This window comes from Lonchura striata, chromosome 5, assembly GCF_050655825.1.
Source record: "Lonchura striata isolate lonStrDom1 chromosome 5, ASM5065582v1, whole genome shotgun sequence".
Taxonomy (NCBI): domain Eukaryota; kingdom Metazoa; phylum Chordata; class Aves; order Passeriformes; family Estrildidae; genus Lonchura; species Lonchura striata.
The window spans coordinates 59,104,380-59,127,844 of NC_140707.1; the positions used below are offsets into that span (position 1 = coordinate 59,104,380).

A 23,465-nucleotide genomic window follows, 5' to 3' on the forward strand; every position below is an offset into this window, starting at 1 on the left:
GAAACAGGGTTCTCAAGGATCATCTCTGTTATTCAGCCAAAGAAGCTGACAATCTTCATCCATTTCAATAGTAGCTGTGACATCGCCTCTGTTGCCTCTGACCACGCGGCAGAGCTTAAGTGCAAATGTGTCATTAGGACCCTACTGGAAACCAGGAGGTTGTGTCTGGAATCACTAGAAACAGGTGCTAACTCGTGGTGCCAGAAGTCAGACCTTCTGCGTTGTGATGAAGCACACATGGAGCTGACAGCCACGTATCACATCAGGTTGGTGCTCTTCCAAAGTCTACCCAGAGACAGATCTGCATGATCCTCAGCCTGTATATGGATGACAAATTGCCTGTACTTTCTCACTCTGTAGCTTAATACCACTGCAGGGGTATGTGATAGACACGTTTCCATTATAGATGTCCCACTCTGGCTGAAGTGGTCCCTTCATCTTTCTCAGTTCTGTGTGCATCTCAGTTCCTGCCTTGGTCAGGAATACAAGTGGTGGGAATACAAGCAGAAGGCTGTTTACTCCCACATGTTGGCATACTGCGTGTGCACACTCACTTCTCATTCTCCTTGCCCTCTCACACACTTTTAAATTGTTCACATGAAAACAAGTGCTGTTTGTTTCTATCACCTTTTCCCAATAGAACTGAAATGCTGATGGATCAGGATGACTGAAATTTTCCAGTTACCAATAAAGACCATGATTGAGTGGTGACATAAAATACATTTCCCCATTTGCGATGACTCTTTGTATTTGTTTACTCACATGTGTAATTTTGTTGTTACAAACATAGATAAACATGGAGACAGAACATAGATAAACATTGTCTGGACACTCCCCTTCTTTGTTTTCCTCTATATTTCTTCCACTCTCCCCCTCCCCCCTTGCCTTTTTACTTGCTCCTTCTAACTCTGGCTGTAAAGATCACAAACACAGAGATTATTTTACTCATCAAAGCCCAAGTGAATAACAGGTCATGGTGGTCAAGGACGAACTGTGTTACAAAATGGTTATAAGCCTCTTGTTTTCTCTTTCATTTGTGATGCCTTGTAATTACTGTTTTGTTTTTAATAATGTTAAGCTAACTTTAACAAGGCATTTCCTTGCCATTTCATTCTAGCAGCAGAAATAAGGTAGTACAGTAGCTTGAAACTAAAACGATGAGCAGACAGACACACGCATGCCAGGTGCACCACGCACTGCCACAAGTCATTACAGTCCCACCTCCCTGCTGACCACAGTTTCAACTCTAGGTCATGAGAAACCATGTTAACCGGCTTCATACTGATCATTTATCTAATGAACTAGATCTTTTGTTCTACTATTTCTTTTTTATAGGAATAGAAGTACAGAACACAGAAATAACAAAGTCTTTTATTCCTTCTGATAATTAAAACCATGACAAAGTCTACATTGCCTGAGACCATGTCACTGCTCTTCATGTAGGTCAGTTTCTATACTCCAGCTCACATTTTGATGTCTCTAGAAGAAATAGAGCCATCTATTAATTTCATTTGCTAATACCTTGCAAACATATTCCTGACAGTTTAGTTTGTTTTGAATAGAACATTCCAAAGCAGGTTTAAAGAGTTCTTAATTAACCATTAACTGGTATTTTCAATGTCAAGAGAACAACTCAACTTGTCCAGTGCTTCTATACCTTAGGTAAGGTAATTAGAGGTTTTTTTGTCAATTTATCAACAATAAAACTCTTCTGAGATTATGGCTTAGAAACACACAAGTTACTTCAAATATCAAAAAAATGTATATATCTTAATCTATTATATAATAATTTAAACAAAGATTTTTAGTGTAAAGAATACAGACCACAAGCATATTGACAGAGCAGCAATATGAAGGAAATGGAGTATGGAATAGGGAAGGAACTGGACACTCCCTTCCCCTCTATTTCCTTGCTGATAGCCTTGAGTTATGTCTTTGGGAAGGATCGGGCACTCAGAGTGCAGGAAAGTTGCTAAGACTGGAAATGTACATGTGTCTGGTGACCTATGTTTTTTCTATTCTGGATGAGTTATATAATAAAGAATAAAGGCATAATCTGCTCATAGTGGTCATGCCATGCTTTCAACACTTTTTGGAGAAGTATTCTTCTATTGTCTTTCCTGTCAGAAAGACAAAATTCAGTAGTTTAGAAAGGGACTGTGAAATTTGGATAAAATATAGTCTATATATAGTGAAGAAAACTTGCACAAGGAGGGTTGAGTTCTGCTCAGAGAACATTTTTTCATTTGAATTAGCATCATTCACGTGAACTAAGTAGAGAAAAGGGACAAGAGTTTAAAAAAAAATGCCAATGGCAAAGACCAATAGTGAACACTTGTCATAATTTTTCAGTTGAAAAAACAATTTCAGTTGCAAATTATACACTAAATGTAGCAAGTGTGTTATGTGTATGGTGCACCAGTAATGACTGAACACCTGAATCCTCTATTGCTGCTTTAGTGTGTGCAGGTTGGTGGGTATGACACAGGAACCACAATCTCATTTAAAAGGGTCAGGAGAGTAGGCAGATTGCTCTAATATTAGAAACCTTTATTTAGGCCCCAGCATCTTTCAAAAGAAGGCTGATTTTTCATTATTTCTACATGTAACAGCTTTACCATGAATTTCTTTTCAGACCTGAGTATTTCTCTAACACTAATATTAATAATGAAAGAGCTATGAAGATTTTAATATCTAAGTGATTTCCATATGGGATATTGTGAAAGAATAGCATGCATTCTGTTTTCTTTTCTTTCTAGCCACCAAAATAGATGACAAAATAATCTTATTGATCATTATTGACCATAATATCTAATAACGTCTTTTATTAGCCAAGTACTGTTCAGGACACTGGAATGATTTTCAGATTGGGATGGACCACCTGATGAGACAACCACAGACTGAAAATTCAGGATAGATGGCTATCTCTGTTTAGAAGCTCAGTTTTGGCCTTGGGAACATCACTAACACTAATAGGTTTCAGGTTTCTCATTTTTAAGATCAAAATTACACATCAAACTTCCTCACTGAGATTAGATGAAGTGAAAATAAAAAATTACTTTCAAAGGTCTTCAGCATTACTTTATTTCTTTATTGAGTTTGATGAAGACAGGATCATTTTTATCAGTTTTATTCCATGACACCTTCCTTGGTAACAGTGATACACAATTTGAAAATCTGTGGTCTGCAGGATGCAGCTTTATACAGCTTCAAAGTGAAATTTGAAAGTTTCTTCAATTGCAAACTTCCATGAAAAGTCCTCTGGACTTTACAGAAAGTGTCTTCTTTCCTGGTAAGCTTTGCACTTGTATTCAAGGGTGGTAGTTATGTGGTACATTACAGCGTGGGGACGGGTGATTAAGCACACCCAAATATTTTAAGTATTGCACCTGTATGCACCACATGACACTGCCCAAGCCAATAATTTTACCAGATATTTTTCTTTCATGTCTGGAAAACACAAATATCTGTTGCCAGCACCTACAGTATAATAATCTTACACAGAAAAATAGTGAAGGATAAGATTATTGCACTTACTGAATTATTTTTTTTTGTCTTTCAGTTTGACCCAAGCATCATGCCAGCACTGATTGTTTAACCTGAACCTCTTCATCTATTGCCCATCCAGTGCTGTGTTTTTAAAATCATATTATTTTCCCGTGGTAAGGCACCTAATTCCTGCTCAGACTATGTAAACTAAGAGAGGAAGGATGGTCAGTCGTAGTGGGTAGCTATAAGCAGCCAAGAAGCTAAGTTTCTGCAACCTGAACCTGTGACTGAGCTGGGAAGGGAAGCAGAAACTCCCAGGTCCCAACCCAATGCTTTGTAACTACTGGTCTGTACTTCTTTCCTAATAATGTTCTTGCGTTAAAGAAAGAAAGGAATTAATCAATTAATTATGGGTTTCCAACAGCAATATAGTACTTAAAATTTTAATAAATGTGTGTCTATACAACATGAAAATATACTTAACAAGAACCATCCCAATGAGTAATTCAAGACTTAAGCAACTAACATTATTCTGAAAGCCTTCATTAAAAAGTTCTTCACCTTCCCATTTGGTCCACTGACCCTGCTATCTGGGACCATCTCATCCAAACTGCTTTCTTTACCTCCTGAGTGTATCACTCCTGAGTGATACTGAACCAAATGTCTACCTTTAATCACACAGCCAATCAAGTAAAGTTGATCAAAGTGGATTGAAGTAAACAGTAAAGACATTCTGTGACTCAGAATCTTAGCTGTCCAAGCACACCATATGGATTTTGGCTAATTCTCAAAGAGAGAACACAGAAATTGGTCTTGCAAGCCAGAGTAAATTTACCTTTTTTATTACACCTTGTCAGAACAGCTCTGTTGAAAATGAGGGTACAAACACAGGAATGCATCAGGGAACAAGTGCAGAGGGAAGGCAGGTTTCAATTTTATTTTGAATGGATATAGAGTAGATTAAATTTTGCTGTGGCCACTGCTTTTAACCATGATGAGAGAAGATTTAGACTAACACCATATAGCTTTTAAAAATCCTGCTCTAGATCAATATGCAGATAAATTAAACAAAGCCATTTTTCTATGTAACAACTATTACACAAATTACACAAGTATCTCAAATCTTACTTTTAACAGCAAAATGTTGGAATTGTAACACAAACTTCCCTAATTGAAACTTGACAATACCCTGTCTAGTGTTGTCTCCTACATACTGATATCTCCTCTGACATTCTTTTCCTGCCTTTCATCACATCACACACAGTCATTTGTAGACCACCTCCATCCTAGCACATCATTCCTCTACTCCTGCTCCCTCCATTATCTTGGAATGTGATGGCAAGTAGAGCCTGTTGAAGATTATAGAGGAAGGCATTCCCAAAGGAGTTGCAGTAAGACCCTTCCTTGAAACTTAACCTCTGGGAATGAGGGAGAGCCCAGACTGACTTTCACAGAATACCCAGGTGTCTTTCTGGCTAGAGCAGCACAGCAGTATGCACTTATAGGGCTGGGGTCAGCAAGAATGAGGTTCAGATGTAGAGAGCAAAAAGGTTAATCAGGTCACACAAACTTCTAGGTGACGATATCCTGCTCTTAGGTTCATTGATCAGCCAGTGAGAGTATTTTATTTTTCTTGATGATGCAATGCTTTTAAATTAATGCCTTTGGTAGAACTTAGGTGGGTGGAGATTATGAAAACCAGTTTGAACCGGTCTTTGGCCTTTGTGAATGCTCCGACTCTCATACTAATGATGATTGAATTAATCTCTTAACAAACACGTTTGTTTTTCTAATTCGCCTCCACACACTTAATTACTATAGCTCCAAACCCAACACCCAAATATTACAGCAGAAATGCCACTTAGTCTTCCCTGATCTCCGGAAATCTCTCAGCTATTGGGATCCTTCCTGAAGTAATTTCTGAAGGACAATGAGTAGGGTTTCCTCACCAGAAACAGAATCCTGGAAACCAAGACTATGTCTAAGAGGGTTCACTGTCTACAAAGGAAGATATTTTTTACCATCATGTTCTAAACATATTTCTGTTCACAGTTTAATGTTAAAGTAATTATTTTTACTTTTGCTCTACAGCATTCAGTGGCCAGCCAAAGCTAAGAAGTCCCTAAATCATTTGAACTGGAGGCCCCTGGTTATATCTGATGATAGTAGGGTTATACCCAAACTATAACTTCAGTGTTCTATTGCTAACAACCTACTTCACAAATGCTCAACATTTTTCCCACACCTGAGAAACTTTCCTAGATTGCACAAGTATCCAGATTCTTCCTGTAGCCCTTAATGCTCCACTCAAAAATCCTTTCTCAGAAAAACTTATTGGAAGTTTCCATCTAAGAAAGCAGAGTCAGAGAAACTTTAACATTTTCATGAATATTTGGCTTTTTCAATATTTTGAAAGAGAAATGACAAAAATGTTCCATGCTAATTTTTATTTCATAAGTAATATATATATCATTTATTTAAAAATATTTTTTTTCTAAGTGATATATATAAAATAATATGAAGTGATCAATTTTTCTACTATTTAACAATAAAATGGAAAGCAACATTCAAAACTATTTTAGGCAATTTGCTGAGAATTAAATTTTTTGTCGCAATTTGTGAAACATACAATGTATTGAAATTTCTCTTGGGAGAGAAAGGTAATTTATTTTATATGAAAATAATTAAAATAAAGGACTATGAACACTACTTAAAGGCAATTGTAGAAAAGTCTGACTGGAAAGAAAACAATTGCTTACGGGAGAGTTTTGATCGTGCACTCAATTCTTCAAGTCAGGATGGAAAATCCTCTACATCAGTTGTAGACCACCTGAGGAATGTGGATGTCATTATTTTGCCACTCAGAGTTTTATTCTCATTTGCCTTTTTCTGTGAACTAAAACCAGACTTATCACATATTCTAAAGAAATAGATGTTGAGGAAAAAGAGTTTAGAACTGTTATGCTGAGAGCTAATTCACATTAATAAATGAATTTTATTCAGTTTTGTTTTGAATCTGATGGGAAAAATATTACTAATAAGATATTCCCATTTTAAAATATATATAAATACATTTGACAGAGAAACAAAAGAACAAAACCCAGAAACATTAAAAAAGATGTATGAGATCTGGTTAGAATCTTTGTGAAGGTTCACTGGTAAATAGCAAGGCATTAATTTGATTGTAGGAAGTATAATTAATGGTTGAAAAAAAACCAAAACTGTAAATATGAAGGCAAATATAAATTGACCTGCTTCAACCATTCAATGTGATAAAAAGACCCTTTTAAGCTCTCAGAGAAACCCACACTTTTTTTTTTTTTTTAAATAGTGAATGCTTCTAAAGTACTAAGTTATATAAATTGGCTTAGATTTTTAGTAATTTCCTACCGAACCATTAAGCTGATAGAAGTGTTGCTGTTAATTGAGGAAATGAAAATGCCCTGAGAGGTCTTGGACAGCCTTGGGCACAGCAAGAGGAAACGAGCACTTAGACTTTGCCAGTAAAGAGAGGCTACACACAGAAAGTAGAATACATATATAGTGTACACATATACACAAGCTTTCTCTCTTCCTCTTTCTTCACATCTTCCACTGTTTGGTTTCCTTTTTCCTTGTCACTGAGCATAGAAATTACATATTCCGTGGTCTATACAGCATCACTGCAAAATCACTGTCCTGAGTGGCAATGACTAATATGAGTCCATCATGCCAAATATAAACCAAGGTCTTTTACCCTTGTGTTCTTTGCCTTGTATTCAGTGATTCTCCTGTGATCAGCTGGCCACTGAGTACTGTGAGATCCTTCCCAATGAACAAGGTGAAACTACCAGAAAAATGTGTAATGTCACAATTTGTTAAAGTCCCAGGTCATCTCTAACTTCTCACAATAATGTACACCTATGCTTATAAACGGTATTCCCTCTATACTAGTTTATGATTGGTTTAGGCCCTGCTCTGAAGAATTTTTTAAATTTTCAGAAGTATGTGGCATACACTAACCAGACCATTGCAATACGTGGACATATCAGCTCTTCAAAGAATTCTTTGGCAAAGGGTTCTGGCTACTGCTGTAAAAAACAATAAAATGTTTTTATAAAAACATTAATAACAAGAAGTTAAAGAGAATCTCCATCCTCTATTGGATGCAAGAAGGAAGATTGTGAAAATAGATGAGGAAGACACTGAGATTCTCAGTGCCTTCTTTGCCTCAGTTTTTAATAATAAGACCCGTTATTTGCAGGGTACCCAGATGCCTGAGCTGCAAGACAGGCACAGGGGGAAGAAGGAAAACCTCATAAACCAAGGGAAAATGCTCAGCAACCTCTTGCACCATTTAGACACACACACAAGAGTACTGAGGGAGCTGGTGGAAGAGCTCACCAAACCACTTTCAATCATTTATCAGCAGTTGTGGCTCACCAGGGAGGTCCCAGACAAATGGAGGTGGGAAATTGGCTGCCCATCTACAGAAGGGCCAGAAGGAGGATCTGGGGCATTACAGTACACTCAGCCTGACCTCAGTGCCAGGGAAGGTTGTGGAGCATATCCTCACAAGTGCCATGACACAGCAGAGGACAACTGGGTAATCAGGCCCAGCCAGCACAGGTTTATGAAAGGCAGGTCCTCCTTGTACTGACCTGACCTCCTTCTCTGACAAGGTGACCAGCTGAGTGAAACAGGAATGGCTGTGGATGGATGTTGTGAACCTGGACTTGAGTAAAGCCTTTGACACTGTATCCCAAACCATCCAGCCAAAACAACCACCTGCAATACTACAGGCCAGTGGCAGAATGGCTGGAAAGTTGCCTGGAGGAAGAGTGGCTGGAGGTGCCATCTGACACCTCCACTGGCTGAACATGAGCCAGCCGTGCCCAGGTGGCCAAGAAGGCCAGTGGCATCCTGGCCTGTGTCAGCAATAGTGTGGCCAGCAGGACCTGGGCAGGGATTGTCCCCCTGTACTCAGCACTGGTGAGGCCACACCTCAAATGCTGTGTTCAGTTCTCGGCCTCTCAGGACAAGAAAGACTTGCCTGAGTCTTTGAGGTGCTGGTGTATGTCCAGAGAAGGGCAACAGAGCTGGGGAAGGGTCCAGATAAGTCAGTCATATGAAGAGTGGCTCAGGGAGCTGAGGGTTTTTAGCCTGGAGAAAAGAAGGCTGAAAGGGGTCCTTATCACTCTCTACAACTCTCTAAAAGGGGGAAGGAAGGTATCCCAAATTAAGAAGAAATATAGTCTCAAGTTGCACCAGGGGTGGAGGGTGGAGGTTGGGGGGTAGAGGGGAGAGGCAGAGGGTGGTTAAATTTAATATTAGGAAATAATTCTTCATGGAAAGAGCTGTCAAACATGGGAACAGGCCAACCAGGGAAGTGGTTGAGTCACCACCCCTAGTGGTATTTTGAAGATGTGTGGATGTGGCACTTACGGGCAGCATTGGACTTGATTGTTCTGGGTTAAGGGCTAGAGTTGATCTTAGGGGTTGATCTTCCAATGTAGAAGATTCTATGTTACTATGACAGTCATATTTATTATTAGATATTTTGTCATACTTATTCCTAGAACTACAAATTCTGCAGTTTCAAAAAACCTGAAATTGATCTAACTAGTCTGCACTCCAGATGCTTGCTTGCATCTTTTTGAAAAAATTGAACATCACATTTGTCACTTCCTCTTAGTGTGGTACAGAGACAGCTTAACTGTTGCATCAGTATGGAAAGTTTAACATTTTTCTTCTTCAGACAGCTAAGAGCCTTTGTATGCATATTAAACAATCAGAGTAATTTGTTTTTACTTTCTCTTTGACTACTTCTCCCCCATCCCCCCCACCCCCACCCCCCCACCCCCAAATACTATTCTGTTGTTAATTCAACTTGGAATAGTGGTTTAAGCTTGGCCATGTGCAATGGATTGAACTTTTCTGTTTTACCAGTGTCCCCCTTGAATGCTTTTACATTTTGAACATCTACTGATCCCTCAGGCTCTTTGAAATGATCTCTTTTTAAAAGAATATATTATTTTGTGGCATTTCCCTCAAAGTTGTCCTTCTCATTTCTTATTACAGTTTTAATGTTCTGGAATTGTTTTTGACAAGGGGGCATTCCCTGAGCTGATAATTACTTCATTTGCTGAAATTTTTCTCTTAATTCTAGTTTATCTTTCTGTGTGAATATACTATTTTTTTTCCCTTTTCAAGTTAGGGTTCCTTGGATTTACTTCCAAATGCATTGCTGTACATTTTTACAGGAATGCAAGCTGCAAGATTTGGTTTTGTCAGAAAACTATCTGTGACCTAGAAAAATCTGCAGTGCCTTTAGATTGATGTAGATTACAAATGTCTGTAAACACCTGAAGAAAGCACCCTGTCAAGGTTTGCTATGGATCCAGTGATATAGGCAACTTTAGTACACCTAATTTTCAGTTTGGGAAACACTAAATTTATTTTTTCTTATTGCCTTATCTGAATGTCATAGATATGAGTTTTTCTTCATTGTGATTTTAATTCGGAAGTGAGCTCCTCTACAAAAAGCTTCTAAGCAATTTTTTTGTTTCCCTCTCCTAATTTATTAAAACCCAAAAGGGTATGATATAGATGGCTTGTATTTTGTTTATGGAATAACAGGAACTACAGCTCAAAAAAGTGCCAAGACTGATAACAGAGCTATTTGAGGGAGTCAAGAGAGAGCTTTTTAGAAGTGATGAGAGACACACAGAAGCCACACACTTGATAGAGTAGAAGCAGCACACTTTCTAAAGGTTTTGAAATAAACATCTTTGCATGAAATGAATGCTCAGCCTTCCCAAAAGGTTCTCTGCCTAGCAGAGATAACATACTGCTCAAGCTAAAGGCAGAGGGCTTTCTGAAAATCATTACTGGCATTACTGTGCTGATCTAATGTATATGAGCAGTAAATTAAGAATTATTTGTTGACACTAGTCAAAAAAGCCTATTTGAACCATACTTAATTCTTAACTCTGAATTATGAAAGTAAAATAGCAAAATTAGAAACTTTTTAATGTCATGTTTATTAGTTGTTGTTGTTCTCCCATAGTACATTTGTCTGCATATTTCAAGGCTGTACAAAGACTGGTGTAAGTGCTTAATACCTATTAACAGACTAACCCCTTTTAGTCAATAATTGACCCCTCCTGCAACCAGAGATCAGATATATGCCAGGAACATGAGTGAAGAAATAAAATAATGATAGATGTTGTAAAAACCAGAAGAAAAAATAGATAGGAAAGAAAACAAGGAAATAAGCATGTTCATTATGAATGTGACTGGTTATTGTGTCTCTTAATAGTGAAAACAGCTCTTTATAATATTGTGGCTATGCTAACCATGAAGCAGATGAGAAAAAGAGTACCAATGTTGTATTACCAGACAGTCTGGGAACAGAAGGGGCTATATCAAGAGACATGGCAAGCACCACTGATGGGGTATGGGTGTTATTGATCCTACAAACAATACTGGAATGGCGCTTACTACCATGGGTATTCTCCCAGGTACAGACAGTAATGGTACAGACACTGACACCAGGGGGACGTGGCTTGTGCTTCCTGCTGCCTGGGGACTTTTAGGAGCCACTTTAGGTGCAGGCAAAAGCTAGAAGTAGTCTTCTGGCTGCTCTGAGCTGTATATTTAATTCACAATGGTTGGCTCCAGGATGCCAAAGTGCAGAGATCAGATCTATCTCCTTTTTTATTTTGATCAAATTCTTAGAACCTCTGAAGTTTGCCCTGGAATATAGATTACACAGAAGCAGTAGGCAGGGCAGTATATATATGCAGGGGGAAAATACCCCTTCTTTGAGACCCCTTTGCAGCAGCCAAGCTGGGACAACAGCTTACAGGCAAAGGTGTAATAGACTCACTGGACAACAATGGTACTGGGCAAGGTAATAAGCATTATGCATGTTAAGGTTTATGCTAGTTATAAACTTCACGTTGGTAGGAAAATTGACACAAATAGTAAAGTGACATTACTTGTACCTATTTGTCAGTCAACTTAAAAAAGATAGGAGAGAAGGCAGCCATGAGGGAAGAAGCAGACATACACAACCCTCTCCACCCACATGCTCCTCATCTTCCCTGCTAGAAGATGTATCTATGCTGTCAGTATCACACAGGCCTATCTTGTCACAGAGCTAATGACAGCTCCGCATGAATGCAACCTTCTTAAAAAAAAAAAAAAAAAGAAGCAAGGCCCAAACAAACATGCATCTATGATAACTTAAATTGATGAAGAGTCTCATCTACAAAAAACATCAGTGAATAACATCAGTTTAAGAGGTGGAGAGTCCCTCTGTAGCCATGCCATACTCATCAGGTCTAATACTTGATCTGTGAATGGTCATCACCACATACCTAATTTGTACATTAACTTAATTTTTTTTCAGAGGGTTCACAATTTTTCCCATGAAGAGTATAGTGTTATCCATAGTTATGACCATTAGGAAGGGCCTGTTGAATATAACAGTAACTGGAACGGACATAGGCACTATTTCCATGCCAGTGGCAGCTGCAGCTTCGGTGCCAGTCTCATCCACCTTTACCACAGCCTTATGAATAGCCTGTGAAAAAACAGACATTTTACAAGTCAAGGGGGTACAAAACTAGTTGCTTAAATAAGAATGAGAGTTAAAAGTGCCTGGAGTAGTTAATTGTAAGAAACAAGTGTCAGATGGACAGATATGAGTCCATGGCTTAATGACAGCAAAGTTGGGGGAGGAGGAAATAAAATCAGCAAGCTACATGCAGTGCAGCTTTCTAGCCCTAGAGAGGAAACCACTGGAGGGGCATGTCCCTGCTAGTGAAAACATTTGCTTTGCTTCTTTTCTTATTCTTTGTATCCACTCCAAAGCCATGGAGATCTGGACAGCTAGACCAAATGTTAATACAGTAAGACTGTATTTTACTGTGTATTAGAAGTTCATATAGTTGAAGAAACAACATGCAGATTAGCACAATGAATAGAAATCTTAAATTGTGTTTCCTATGTTCCTTCATGTTTTGGGCAAAATGGGAACAAAGATGAAGGGCCAGAAATGGAGGGTTAAAGCACAGAAACACAAAAGTTTGACCTTGTGAAATCAAGACACTGACAGATCCTGATTCGCTAATGTCTACTTGAGGTCATGAGGACAGTTGTTTTCTTCATTAGACAATTAAATTTGCCCTGATTATCAGCTTTAAACTCTAGGTTTATTGAAGCATGATCTATCTGTAGCTTTTGCCTGAGCCTGGCAGTCATTGTTAATATGCTTAAAGAAAAATGTTTGTAATAACTGCATTTTAATTTCCCCCAAACAGTTTAAAAACACTCTCCTCCATAAAATACAAGCAGTGATACATCCTACAGCTCCCTACTTGCCCACAAGCAGGCTAGAGAAGGCAGACACGAACAGAAGCAGCCAGTGGTGACTGTAACAACATGCTGCACGAAGGTACCAAGGTGTGGATAAATAATGGTTGTGTATGTTTTATAAAGTTGCCGCATGCAGGTCAAAATAGCCTTTTATTTTTAATCTACAGATTAAAAAATTACAGACTAGTAACTTGCTCCAACCCAATTGTTTATACAGTGCAACAAGGATGAAATACTCTGAATGCTATCAGCTGCCTTTTTATGTGAAGCAAAGCCTCTTTACATGAGTTTTGCACCATGAATAGCTGTGCAGAAAGTGATACAAGTATTAGTAACCATGGGCCCATAAACAAAAAGCAGTTATGGCTTACCTGGGAAATTCTGTGCTGGGGCTGCCCAGTGATCCCAGAGAGGTCAGCCTTGTCCGTGAATAGATCCATGATGCCCATTTTATATAAGATATCTTTTAGGTTATATGTCCCATAAAGCGTGAATTTCGGAAGATACAAATTTACTGAGCTGCCAGAAAAGAAGTGCAAGAATATGGTGAAGCATTTGATCACAGAATAACATAGACTCATAAGAGAAAAAACTGATTTTGCTTTCTCCCTAAAGACATTTTGCCTGTAGCCCCTCTCTAGCCTACACAGAAGATGTAAGTTTTTTGAAGTTAGTGATCTCTTGTGCAACTTGCTGGAAGCACCTTCATCATGATCCATTACTGAGGATGCAGAGGATTTACCTTGTGAAAAAGAGATTCCTTCAGTGTCTCAAGCTAAGTACAAAAAAATATCCAACACATTCAAGTTCACTGAATGTTACCTTTGGATAAAAAAGGTCTTGTGGCCTTGTGTATTTATCATATAAAAAAAGACAGATAAAATGGAACTATATCTACTGAAGAAGCAGGACAATAGTAAGTAGTGATAGAAGGCATGGCAAAACAAAAGACAAAAGCAAATTTACAGAATATAGTTAGATATATTATTAAATCTATTATATATTAATAGATAATTATTTTTCTGTGTCAAGCCCAGTGTCTGACATACTTAAGTTTAGATTGCTGCTCTCCATAAATTAACTAAAGCGCTATGTTTCTGACTAATTTCTTCCTTGTTTTTTCTCCAAGTATCTAACAATTACTTTTCAAAGGTTAAGGCCAACATTTACAGCTAGAAGCAGCATGAGACAGAGGTTAGTGATAGCACTGATATTAGGTGCTGTTTTCTGGTGAGAAATTAGGACAGCTCTCCAGGCCTTTAGGTCAGGGAGATGTGGAGCACTTAATGAAGCTAGCCCAAGAGAAAGTCATCCAGTGGGCAGGTGGGAAGGAGAAGGCCCACACCTCCAGCATTGCACAGCCTCTGATGCCAGCTCTGGCTGTATCCAAAAACAAGAGTGCTGGTGGATTGGCATCAGGTTACTGACCTCTTACTTCCCAGTTTCAGTCTGTGCTGATTGCTGCCCCAAATGAGGATGCAGCAATCCCTGAATCATCTGCCCTGCTGTTACCTAAAGGAACTCCTTCTCAAGCCCCCACTTGCTTCCAGTACAGAGGAATGGGAAAGCCACAGACACACAGTAACAATGCAACCAGGGAAGGAGCAGTGGAATATACTTTCCAGAAGGGAAAATGACATTTTCTCTATAGTTCAGCCGTTTAAAACATCTCAGCTCTCTGTACTGGTGACACTTCAGCACCATCCTTTTCGTCAGCCACCACAAATGAAAGATGTCCTTCACAACACTTCTACCACTAACATCAACATCAGTTTTCAAACAGAGAAGGGACAAAAAGGTAGCTCACAGTTTTTACATGATTCTATATAATATTTTAATTTATTAAGACCTCCTAGAGATTCCAAATAATAGCTGATACAATTGTTTTAAAGATTAAAGGGAAAAGGAGGAATTTGTATCATTATTATGTCGGAGAGAATGATTATGATGAAAAATGGGGAGCAGCATGAAACAAACTTATCTTTGACTGTGATTCTTTTTCATATTATAAAATGCAGAGAGGAAATGCGAATTCCTCCAATTTCATTTAGCATTCATCTTGATCATTGTAAAGGCAATTTTTTCTTTGGCAAAAATTATATCTAAGTATCTTGATTCACCATCTTTTTGTCCTATAGGCACACATAGCTACTCCCAGAAGTTTCAAAACTGTAAATTACATTGTTTTTGCCGGGGTTTTATCTGCTAGTTTTTGTTTTTGTTTTTGTTTTTTTTTCTTTGTTGTTGTATTTTTGTGGGGTCTTTTTGGTGGGTTTTTTGTTTGTTAATTTTGTTTTGTTTTGTTTTCACATATCGAGCTTTGCCCTCATAATTGCTGAATGGAAGTTGTTACTTCAGCATTAACTGTACAATTGCTGTTAATTTTAATAGACAGAAATTAAGAAACAGACAAGAAAAGAGGCTGAAGTGGTAGGAATTTACTTGTAAACAGAAGGCAGAAAACTTCCCTCCTTCTCCCCTATTATTTACTTGTAAATAGAAGGCAGAAAAGTGAGAAGAGGTCTAAGTCAAAAAACTTGAGCCTATTAAGAGCTGAAGATGGGAAACAAAATGCAGAAACAGCAAAAGTCCTAATCTGTGAAGGTTTTCAGTGTATGCAGTACTGAATGTGAAAACACATGGACACTAAATCAGCCCTAGATCCAACTTAGGTCAGGAAATTTCTTCTACTGCTTAAAGCAGAACTAAACATTGCATACTGATTCTGTGTCATACCCCAGCACATTTGTTTCCTTGGCTACCATCTGAACAAAGAACTGCAGAATTTTACCTTTTTGTGACTAATGTCGACCACCTTGACAAATGTTCACAAGACAATCTTTTCTCCAGCTTCCTCATTCTTCCTCTATCAGGCAGAATAAAAAATGCTGAAGCACCTCCTTTGTAATCCATTTGCACCACAGTGGAAGACAGCTGCTCATCATAGCCATGCTTGAACAGGCCCATTCCAAACATCATGGGGACTTCAACAACCTTGTTCCCATCCGCAAAAAATTTGCTCATTTTAGTGTATTTTGGATCAAAAGGTTTTTCCCATTCAGCTTGAAATATAAGAGACAGAATTACAGGATATTTTTGAGGACATGAAACCATAGGGCATATTATTATAGGACACATTCTTAGATGAAAGAAACTGGCACAGATGGATCAGCTTCAAAGACAAACCAATTTGCAATGATCACTTGATCTTACTAAATACTTAGAATAATTCAATAGCAACACACAACTGGTAGAATGCGATATTAAAAACTCCCTTAACTCTTACAGCAGGCTGAAAAATCCTTCATTTAGATGAGTTATCAAGGGTTCTAACTTGCACTTTTCGTCTATGATAACAATTCTGAGGAGCCTGTAAAGTCCTCATATAATGCAGCCTTTATCTAAGCTCAAAAGAAGATTGTCTCATTTTCTTATTCCCAAACCAAAATAGGCTTGTAATAGGTGACATGAGGGATGAGTTCTCCAGAGAAATTAAGGGATTTGTGTTACTTGCAGAAAGGTGTTGATACCTCACATTAGCTGATGATGTATAGAGAGTCATAAGGAGCTTAATTTTACCAGACTGCTGAGTTAGGAAAAAAAAGCAGCAACAGCAGAAAACTTTTCCACTGTCATCTTCACCATATTAAATTTTCAAATGTTCCTCACTTAGTCATGAAGTCCACATTGAAACTCTGAAAGGTTCTTATCCTCAGTGGAGAGGAGTTTCAAAGTTCAAATTCCAGGTATCCATGTCATACGTTTCAGAGGCTGAGCAAATTTTTTTTAAAGGGAAATTTGTGGAGTTTTGGAAAGGTTTTTTGTTGCTGTTATTTTAATTTTTAAGAAAGCTTGTTGCTCTGTAGTAAATTTTGCCTTCTAGAGCAAAACTAACATTTTATCAAATGTAATGGGAAAAAGTAGAGCTGTCACACTAAGTAAAATAAGTGGCATCAAGAAAACCATGAAACAAGATGAAACCCCTGTTGACTTCTGATTTCTATTTGAACACTGATTACTAGGCAACTTATTACAAATGAAATAATTATTGTCTGCTGTCTCCACCATCTGATATAGTCTGCACTACTAAATAACTTTCAAAAAAGTGAAATGAAACTTCTTCAGTGCCTGTCTTGGTGTCTGAAAGCATAGATTGACAACTGCAATGCTCTGAACAGGGAAAAGTTGCTACTTTTATACATTTCATATACTTTTATATATTTCATTAATAGTGACTTCTATCATCAGATATAACAGATATAACACACAGGACTTTTACATTATTATGCCTAAGGGAAAAAAAAAAAACCAGAATGGATCACAAAAACATGAATGACACCAGTTCTGAAAACCTTAAACAACATTTATCTAGTGCTCAACTCAGGGAAAACCAACTGATTTCAAGAAGAACTTTGCTTGAAAACTGAGTAGGATGTTAGGACTACTACTCTGGGCATCAGGAGTGCAAACCTGGGCCTCTTCAGAGATCCACTTGGGATAAGGCCATGGAGGGAAGAAGGCCCCAAGAAAGCTGGTTTGTCACAACAATCTCATGCAGATTTATAGGTTGGGGGCAGAGTGCCTGGAAAGTGGCCCAGTGGAAAAGGACCTAAAAGTGCTGATTAACAGCAGCTGAGCATGACCAGCTGTGCCCAGGTGGCCAAGAAGGCCAATGGCATCCTGGCCTGTGTCAGCAATAGTGTGGCCAGCAGGACCAGGGCAGGGATTGTCCCTCTGTACTCAGCACTGGTGAGGTCACACCTCAAGTTTTGTTCAAGGTCTGGTTTTGAGACCCTCACAACAAGAAAGACACTGAAATGCCAGAGTATTGAGGGCAACCGAGCTGGGGAAGAGTCTAGAGATGCAGTCATGTAAGGAGCACCTGAGGGAACTGGGCTTTTTAGGCTGGAGAAGAGGAGGCTGTGGGACGGAACCTCATTGCTCTCTACAGCTGCCAGAAAGGAGGCTGTAGCCAGGTGAGGGTCCCAGGCAACGAGTGATGGGACAAGAGGAAATGGCCTCAGGGGAGGTTCAGGTTGGACATCAGGAAGAATTTTTTCACTGAAGGGGTTATCAAATCTTGTAAAAGGCTGCCCAGGGATATGGTAGATTCATGATCACTGGAAATGTTCAAGGAATGACTGGACTTGGAACTTAGTGCAAACAGTTTGTTTGATATGGCGGTGTTCAGTCAAAGGCTGAACTCAAAGATATTGCAGGTCTTTTCCCACCTTAATGGTTCTATGATTCTCTTAATATTCAAGGATGACCTCCACCAAGCCCAGAAGTGATCCATCCTAGCAAAGAAGAAGTCAGGTAACAATGCCAGGAGGTCTCTCTGGATGAACAAGGAGCTCTTTGGTGAACTCAAACACAAACAGATAGCCTACAGAAGGTGGAAGCAAGGACAGGTAACCTGGAAGGTATAAAAAGAAATTTTCTGAGCCTCCAAGGAATACATTAGGAAAGTTAAAGGTGTGATAGAATTAAGGGACATTGAGGGCAACAAGAAAAGGTTCTAGAGGTATGCTAATGATTAAAGGAAGACTAGGGAAAATGTTAACTCCCTCCAGAAGGAAATGTGAAGCCTGGTTACCCAGAACATGGACAAGGTTGATGTATTCAATGACATTTTTTTCCCTCAATCTTTACTGGCAAGTGCAGGGACTGGAAGAATGAAAGAAGCAATCCAGTGTAGAAGAAGATCAGGTTTAAAAACATGTGAAGAACCTGAAGATGAACATGTCCATGGGACCTGCAGATCGTTAGGAAAATAGATGGAACAGCTAAACCACTATCCATCATATTTCAGAAGTTATGGCAGTCCAGTGAAATTTCTACTGACTGAAAATGATAAATGAGAGCTCTCATTTTTAAAAAATGAAGAAAAGGAAGACTCAGGAAAGTACCAGTCTTTCTCACCTCTTTGAGTGGCAAGATATGGAGCAGATCCTCCTGGAAACTGTGCTAAGACATATGGAAAATTAGGAAGTGATTGGTGGCAGACAGCATGACTTCATAAAGGGTAAACTGTGGTAAAGGAAGATCAAACGATGTAATCTACCGGGAGCTGTGCAAAGAACTTCACACTGTCCTGGATGACATCCTTGACTCTAATCTGGAGAGATGGGTGTGAGAGGTGGCCTACTGAGTGGATAAGGAATTGTCTGGATGTTTGCATTTGAAGGCTTGCAGTCAATGGCTTGTTGTCCAAGAGGAGATCAGAGATGACCAGTGCTCCTCAGAGGTTTGGTATTAGGACCAGTGCTGTTCAATGTCTTTGTTGGCAAAGTGAACGGTGGAATTGAGTGCACCCTCTCCAAGTTTTCCAGTGACACGAAGATGGTGGCATGCTGTAAAGAAAGGATGCCCTCCAGAGTGAAGGCATGCCACCCAGACAGAGAGGGTGCCACGCAGAGAGAGTGAGACAGGCTTGAGAGGTGGGCCCATTAGAATATCATGAAGTTCAGCAATGCCAAGTTCAAGGTCCTGCATGTGGGTTGGGACAATCCCAAGCATAAATAAAAGTTGGGAAAAGAATGGATTCAGTTGAAAGAAGACCTGAGCAGAAGGACTTGAACCGACAGGATGAGAATCTCAGCATGGCCCAGGAATGTCTGCTTGCAGCCCAGAAAGCCAAGCACATGTTGAGCTCCATCAAAAAGTGTGGCCAGCTCCACTTCTGCTTCACTCTGGCAAGATGCCACCTGGAGTACTGCATTCAGTTCCAGGGTCTCTGATAAAAGAAGGATATGGACCTGTTGGAGTTACTACAGATGAGGGCCATGAATATGATCAGAGGGCTGGAGCATCTCTCCTATAAAGACAGTCTGAGAGAGTTGGGGTTGTTCAGCCTGGGAAGAGAAGGATCCAGGGAAACATTAGAGTCCCTTCCAGTACCTAAAGGGGGGAAGAACCTATAGAGGGGGGAAGACTTTTTATGCAGGCAGATAGTGATAGGACAAAGAGGAATGACTTTAAACTGAAAGAGGGCAAATTTAAATTTAGATTAGATATAAGAAAGAAATCCTTTACTATGAGGATTGGGAGGCTGGAATAGAGAAATTGTAGATGCCTCATCCCTGGCAGTGATCAAGGCCAGGTTGGACAGTTGTTTGAACACTCTGGTATGTTGGAAGGTGTCCCTGCCCATTCAGGGAGATCAGAACTACATGATCATTAAGGTCTCAAACCATGACTATCAGTTAACACACAGATTAGACAGAGATGATATTCACTGATACTTTCATCCTATTTCAAAGGCACTCCTATTCCTGTTCTGAGTTCTCTCTTAGGGGGATACCTTCTAGGCACCTTCCTCAAGTGCTTCACAGTGCTCAAGTTGCAAAATGAAATTTGAAGTACTCTTTGTCATTACCAGCTTGACTGAAGCATGAAAAGGGATTGGTGTAATATAGTGGAATAACATGTCTTGTAGGTCAAAGTCAGGAAAATATTGCCAGACTTTTGTCCTTGAAGAAAGAATTCTGTACTATGCTACACCTAAAAAAATTGCCACCAGTAATGTGCAAGGGAGTTTGTAATGCACAAAAAGAATACAACCACCTGAAAGTATGGACTGATTATAGAGCTAAGTGAGGTTTAGAAATCCTCTCCAGATTAATCCCAGGTCTAGATAATTAAATTACTCTTGATCTCAAGACTAAAATAATGTTATTATATTATTATGATTAATGCTATTCTTTAATCATTTGCTTTAAAATTGATGAGCTAAAACTGAAACTCCACCAACTTTACAGCAGCTAGGAAATCTTTGCAGTAGCAAACTGAACATCTCTTACAAAAAAAAAACAACAACCCTTACTGTTAGGACAGGTAAAAATTAACTGCAATACAAAATCATCTTTTATACAAAGTTTCTTGAACTTTTGTCCCCATTGTGCTACTAAATTCATTGCTTATTCTTCAAGCACCTTTCAGTAAAAGAAAAGTCAGTGGTTTTGCCTGTTTTGAAAGATGTACCTGATGCCTAATAAAAGTCTAAATGAAAGCATTATTTGAGATAAGCAAGTAGGTTTTCAAGAGAACTAAGGAACATCAGTCATCATTTCAATTAGCTCCGTTTAGTTGTGGCCAAATCTTCAGACATTAATACAAGGAGCAGAGATGCAGATGGAAAGCAAAGAAAAGCAGAAGTATAGTTCTTAATTATTTTCAGGGGAAGCCTCATATTGGAAAGTGCAAGCATCCAGGTTAGCAGTTCTAAAAGGATAGCTTGTCTTTTAAAAATTTATCTAATATGCCATCTCCATTTCAATTAAAAAGCTTGATGATATTTTTATCAGATAAATTACAGAATATTATTTTTCTGACTACAAACACTTTGCTTTCAGCATATAATCAGTAAGAGAGAGAAAGTTTGAAATAAGATGCAATATCTGTTATTAGACCACTGATTGAGTCTTACAGCCTTGATCCTCTTCGTCTCATTAGATCAGAAGTCTGAAAAGCTCTGGGAACATCTGAAGACTGTATCTAAGCAGACTGCACAAGTTAATTAAGAAAAACAAGCTTATTGTCAATAGGCTTGTATTTGATACTGGTGGGTCCATCTCTCCACTGGAAAATATTAGAATCTGCAAATCAAAAAAAAAAGGTTGAAACCTATGCCTCTAGATGCACCAGAACTACAGACATGCTATCGGCAAAGGCATAGTTAGTGAAAAAATAAGGAGAACGTGAGTGTGCAACTAAAGCTATTGTAGCATGCTTAGTTTTCAATACATAAACATTCACAGTAACAGCAAAGCTGTTGTCTAAACATACTCTGTTTGATAAGATGCTAGGTTTTCCTTTAATAGCATTCTTTGAATTTAACTCTGAACTTGATGAACAAAAAAACAGCTGGATTGAAATTCACAGAAATGGATCTCGGCCAAGGATTTAAGAAAGTGCTTGAATCCTACTAGACTGTATAGGATTAGATAGATGCTTTACTGCCTAGCGATGCCTTCCTCAGCATATATTTCACTTAATTTTCTGAAAGAAAGAAGTTAATATATTAAAAGATATGGGAAAACTTGCCATACCTTTTGCTAGGAATTATCAGTGTCAAGTAGAACATAATTTCCAATAGCTTTGTTTCTAATTAAATATAAGTGAGGACCAAAAGGGAAACAAGATATGAGTCCGCCTGCAAAACCACATTGCAAAAAATGATGAAGTCCAAAGCTGACCTGAGGAAATACTTTATGGAGTAGAAGAACACGATATGTATATCTTACCGTTAAAATAGATATAGCTAATAAGGAGAATTTCAGTAAGTGGATCTAGGTTATTTACGAGGTCCCTGATTTTTCCATTCGTTCTTCTTGCCACATATTCATTGATCTTTAGCTGGGCTTGATCAGCCTTCTTGAAGTTCATAGGATAAGCTTCTCCTTCATAGAAGTTTCTGAGATCATTTAAAAATCTTTCTTGTGGCTTCAGTCGATCAAGCACAAACAGAACATTTCCCATATTCAACTGTAACCCCCCATTCCTTCTGTTTACCATTTGCATGAGTTGACGATAACCTTCATGTATGTCATTTTCAGAAATCTGACGAGGGTTAAAGCAAAGGACCCTAAGAATCTGTGTCAGGGTGTCTGATCTGGCACCCAGAGTCAGCATGGCAAAGGCAGTAGAGATGCTCAAAGGAGAGAAGAAAACATTTCCATTGTTTTCACGAGAAGATATTTCTTTGTAGAAACAACATGCAAATCGACAAACACTGTTCGTTACACTCTGCAATGGCATGTTTTGGTTTCCTTGTGCTCTTTGATTCTGGTTTCTTACCCCTTGTTGATAAGGCTCATAGCAATAAATGTTGGAATGTATTCCAACAAGTAAAAGACACAGGAAAAGCAACATCTTCATATTTCTGTGATTCTGTAATAGAAGAAAAGTTACATTTGGCTTACAAATCTTTTCACCTTGTGTTTAGCAATACATCAATACCTTCACTATACAGAGTTAACTTAGCACCAGTGACTCTGAGATGTTTGAATTGGGGCAAATGGGGGAAATGAGCTTTCTATTTCAAGGAAGCAGACTCTGGAATATTGCTCAACCTACTGAAGAGGTTATGAAATAATAAAAATTAAAGTCAAAGAGGGATGAGGTAATTCCAAATACGCCCTCATTATAGTTAAGCTACAATTCATTTTAAACTGGTTTTTTTCCCCCAATATTGTATTTTTGATGTTGCTTTAAGTGATGAAAGAGAAGAAAGCTTATAGAGAAGAAAGCAAGGGAGACATCAAGGCCAATCAGTTAAATTTGGAAATTTAACTGATGAAAAAGCAGAAGAAAGACACAATATACCTCTTTTGTGAAAATTAAAACATACGTCTTTGAATGGGCTGCATATAAACCCATATGCAGGCACCTAAGAGAATGCAAATGCACTTGTTAATGAAGAAGTGATGAACATTTGTGGTGATTTCATAAAGCTTGAGCAGTTAAGCACAACTAAAAGAAAAAAACAACTTCCACTAAAATAACAGAAGAAATAGCCATTAGGATTTTGTGAAAACCCTCAGAATACAGTACTGCTTATATAGACTGGGAAAATGAGTATGTACATAGAGCACCAAAAGGAAATAAGTGAG

General features: G+C 38.5%; 1 protein-coding gene across 4 annotated transcripts in view; it reads right to left on the reverse strand.

Annotated features, from left to right (window-relative positions):
- Nucleotides 1-28: 28 nt before the first annotated feature.
- LOC110481181 (serpin A3-4) overlaps nt 29-23,465 on the reverse strand; it is a 53,889-nt gene continuing 30,452 nt past the window's right edge. For 3 of the 4 annotated variants that reach the window (XM_085580677.1, XM_085580676.1, XM_085580674.1), the window contains 4 exons: nt 22,098-22,743; nt 15,644-15,914; nt 13,224-13,371; nt 29-12,058 (listed from right to left, as the gene is read on the reverse strand). In XM_085580677.1, coding sequence (XP_085436803.1) covers nt 11,870-12,058; nt 13,224-13,371; nt 15,644-15,914; nt 22,098-22,743 — 1,254 coding nt within the window. In that variant the 3' untranslated portion in view covers nt 29-11,869. Of the gene's footprint in view, nt 12,059-12,813; nt 13,372-15,643; nt 15,915-22,097; nt 22,744-23,465 lie in introns of those variants that run through there. The other variant, XM_085580675.1, reaches the window with a different exon arrangement.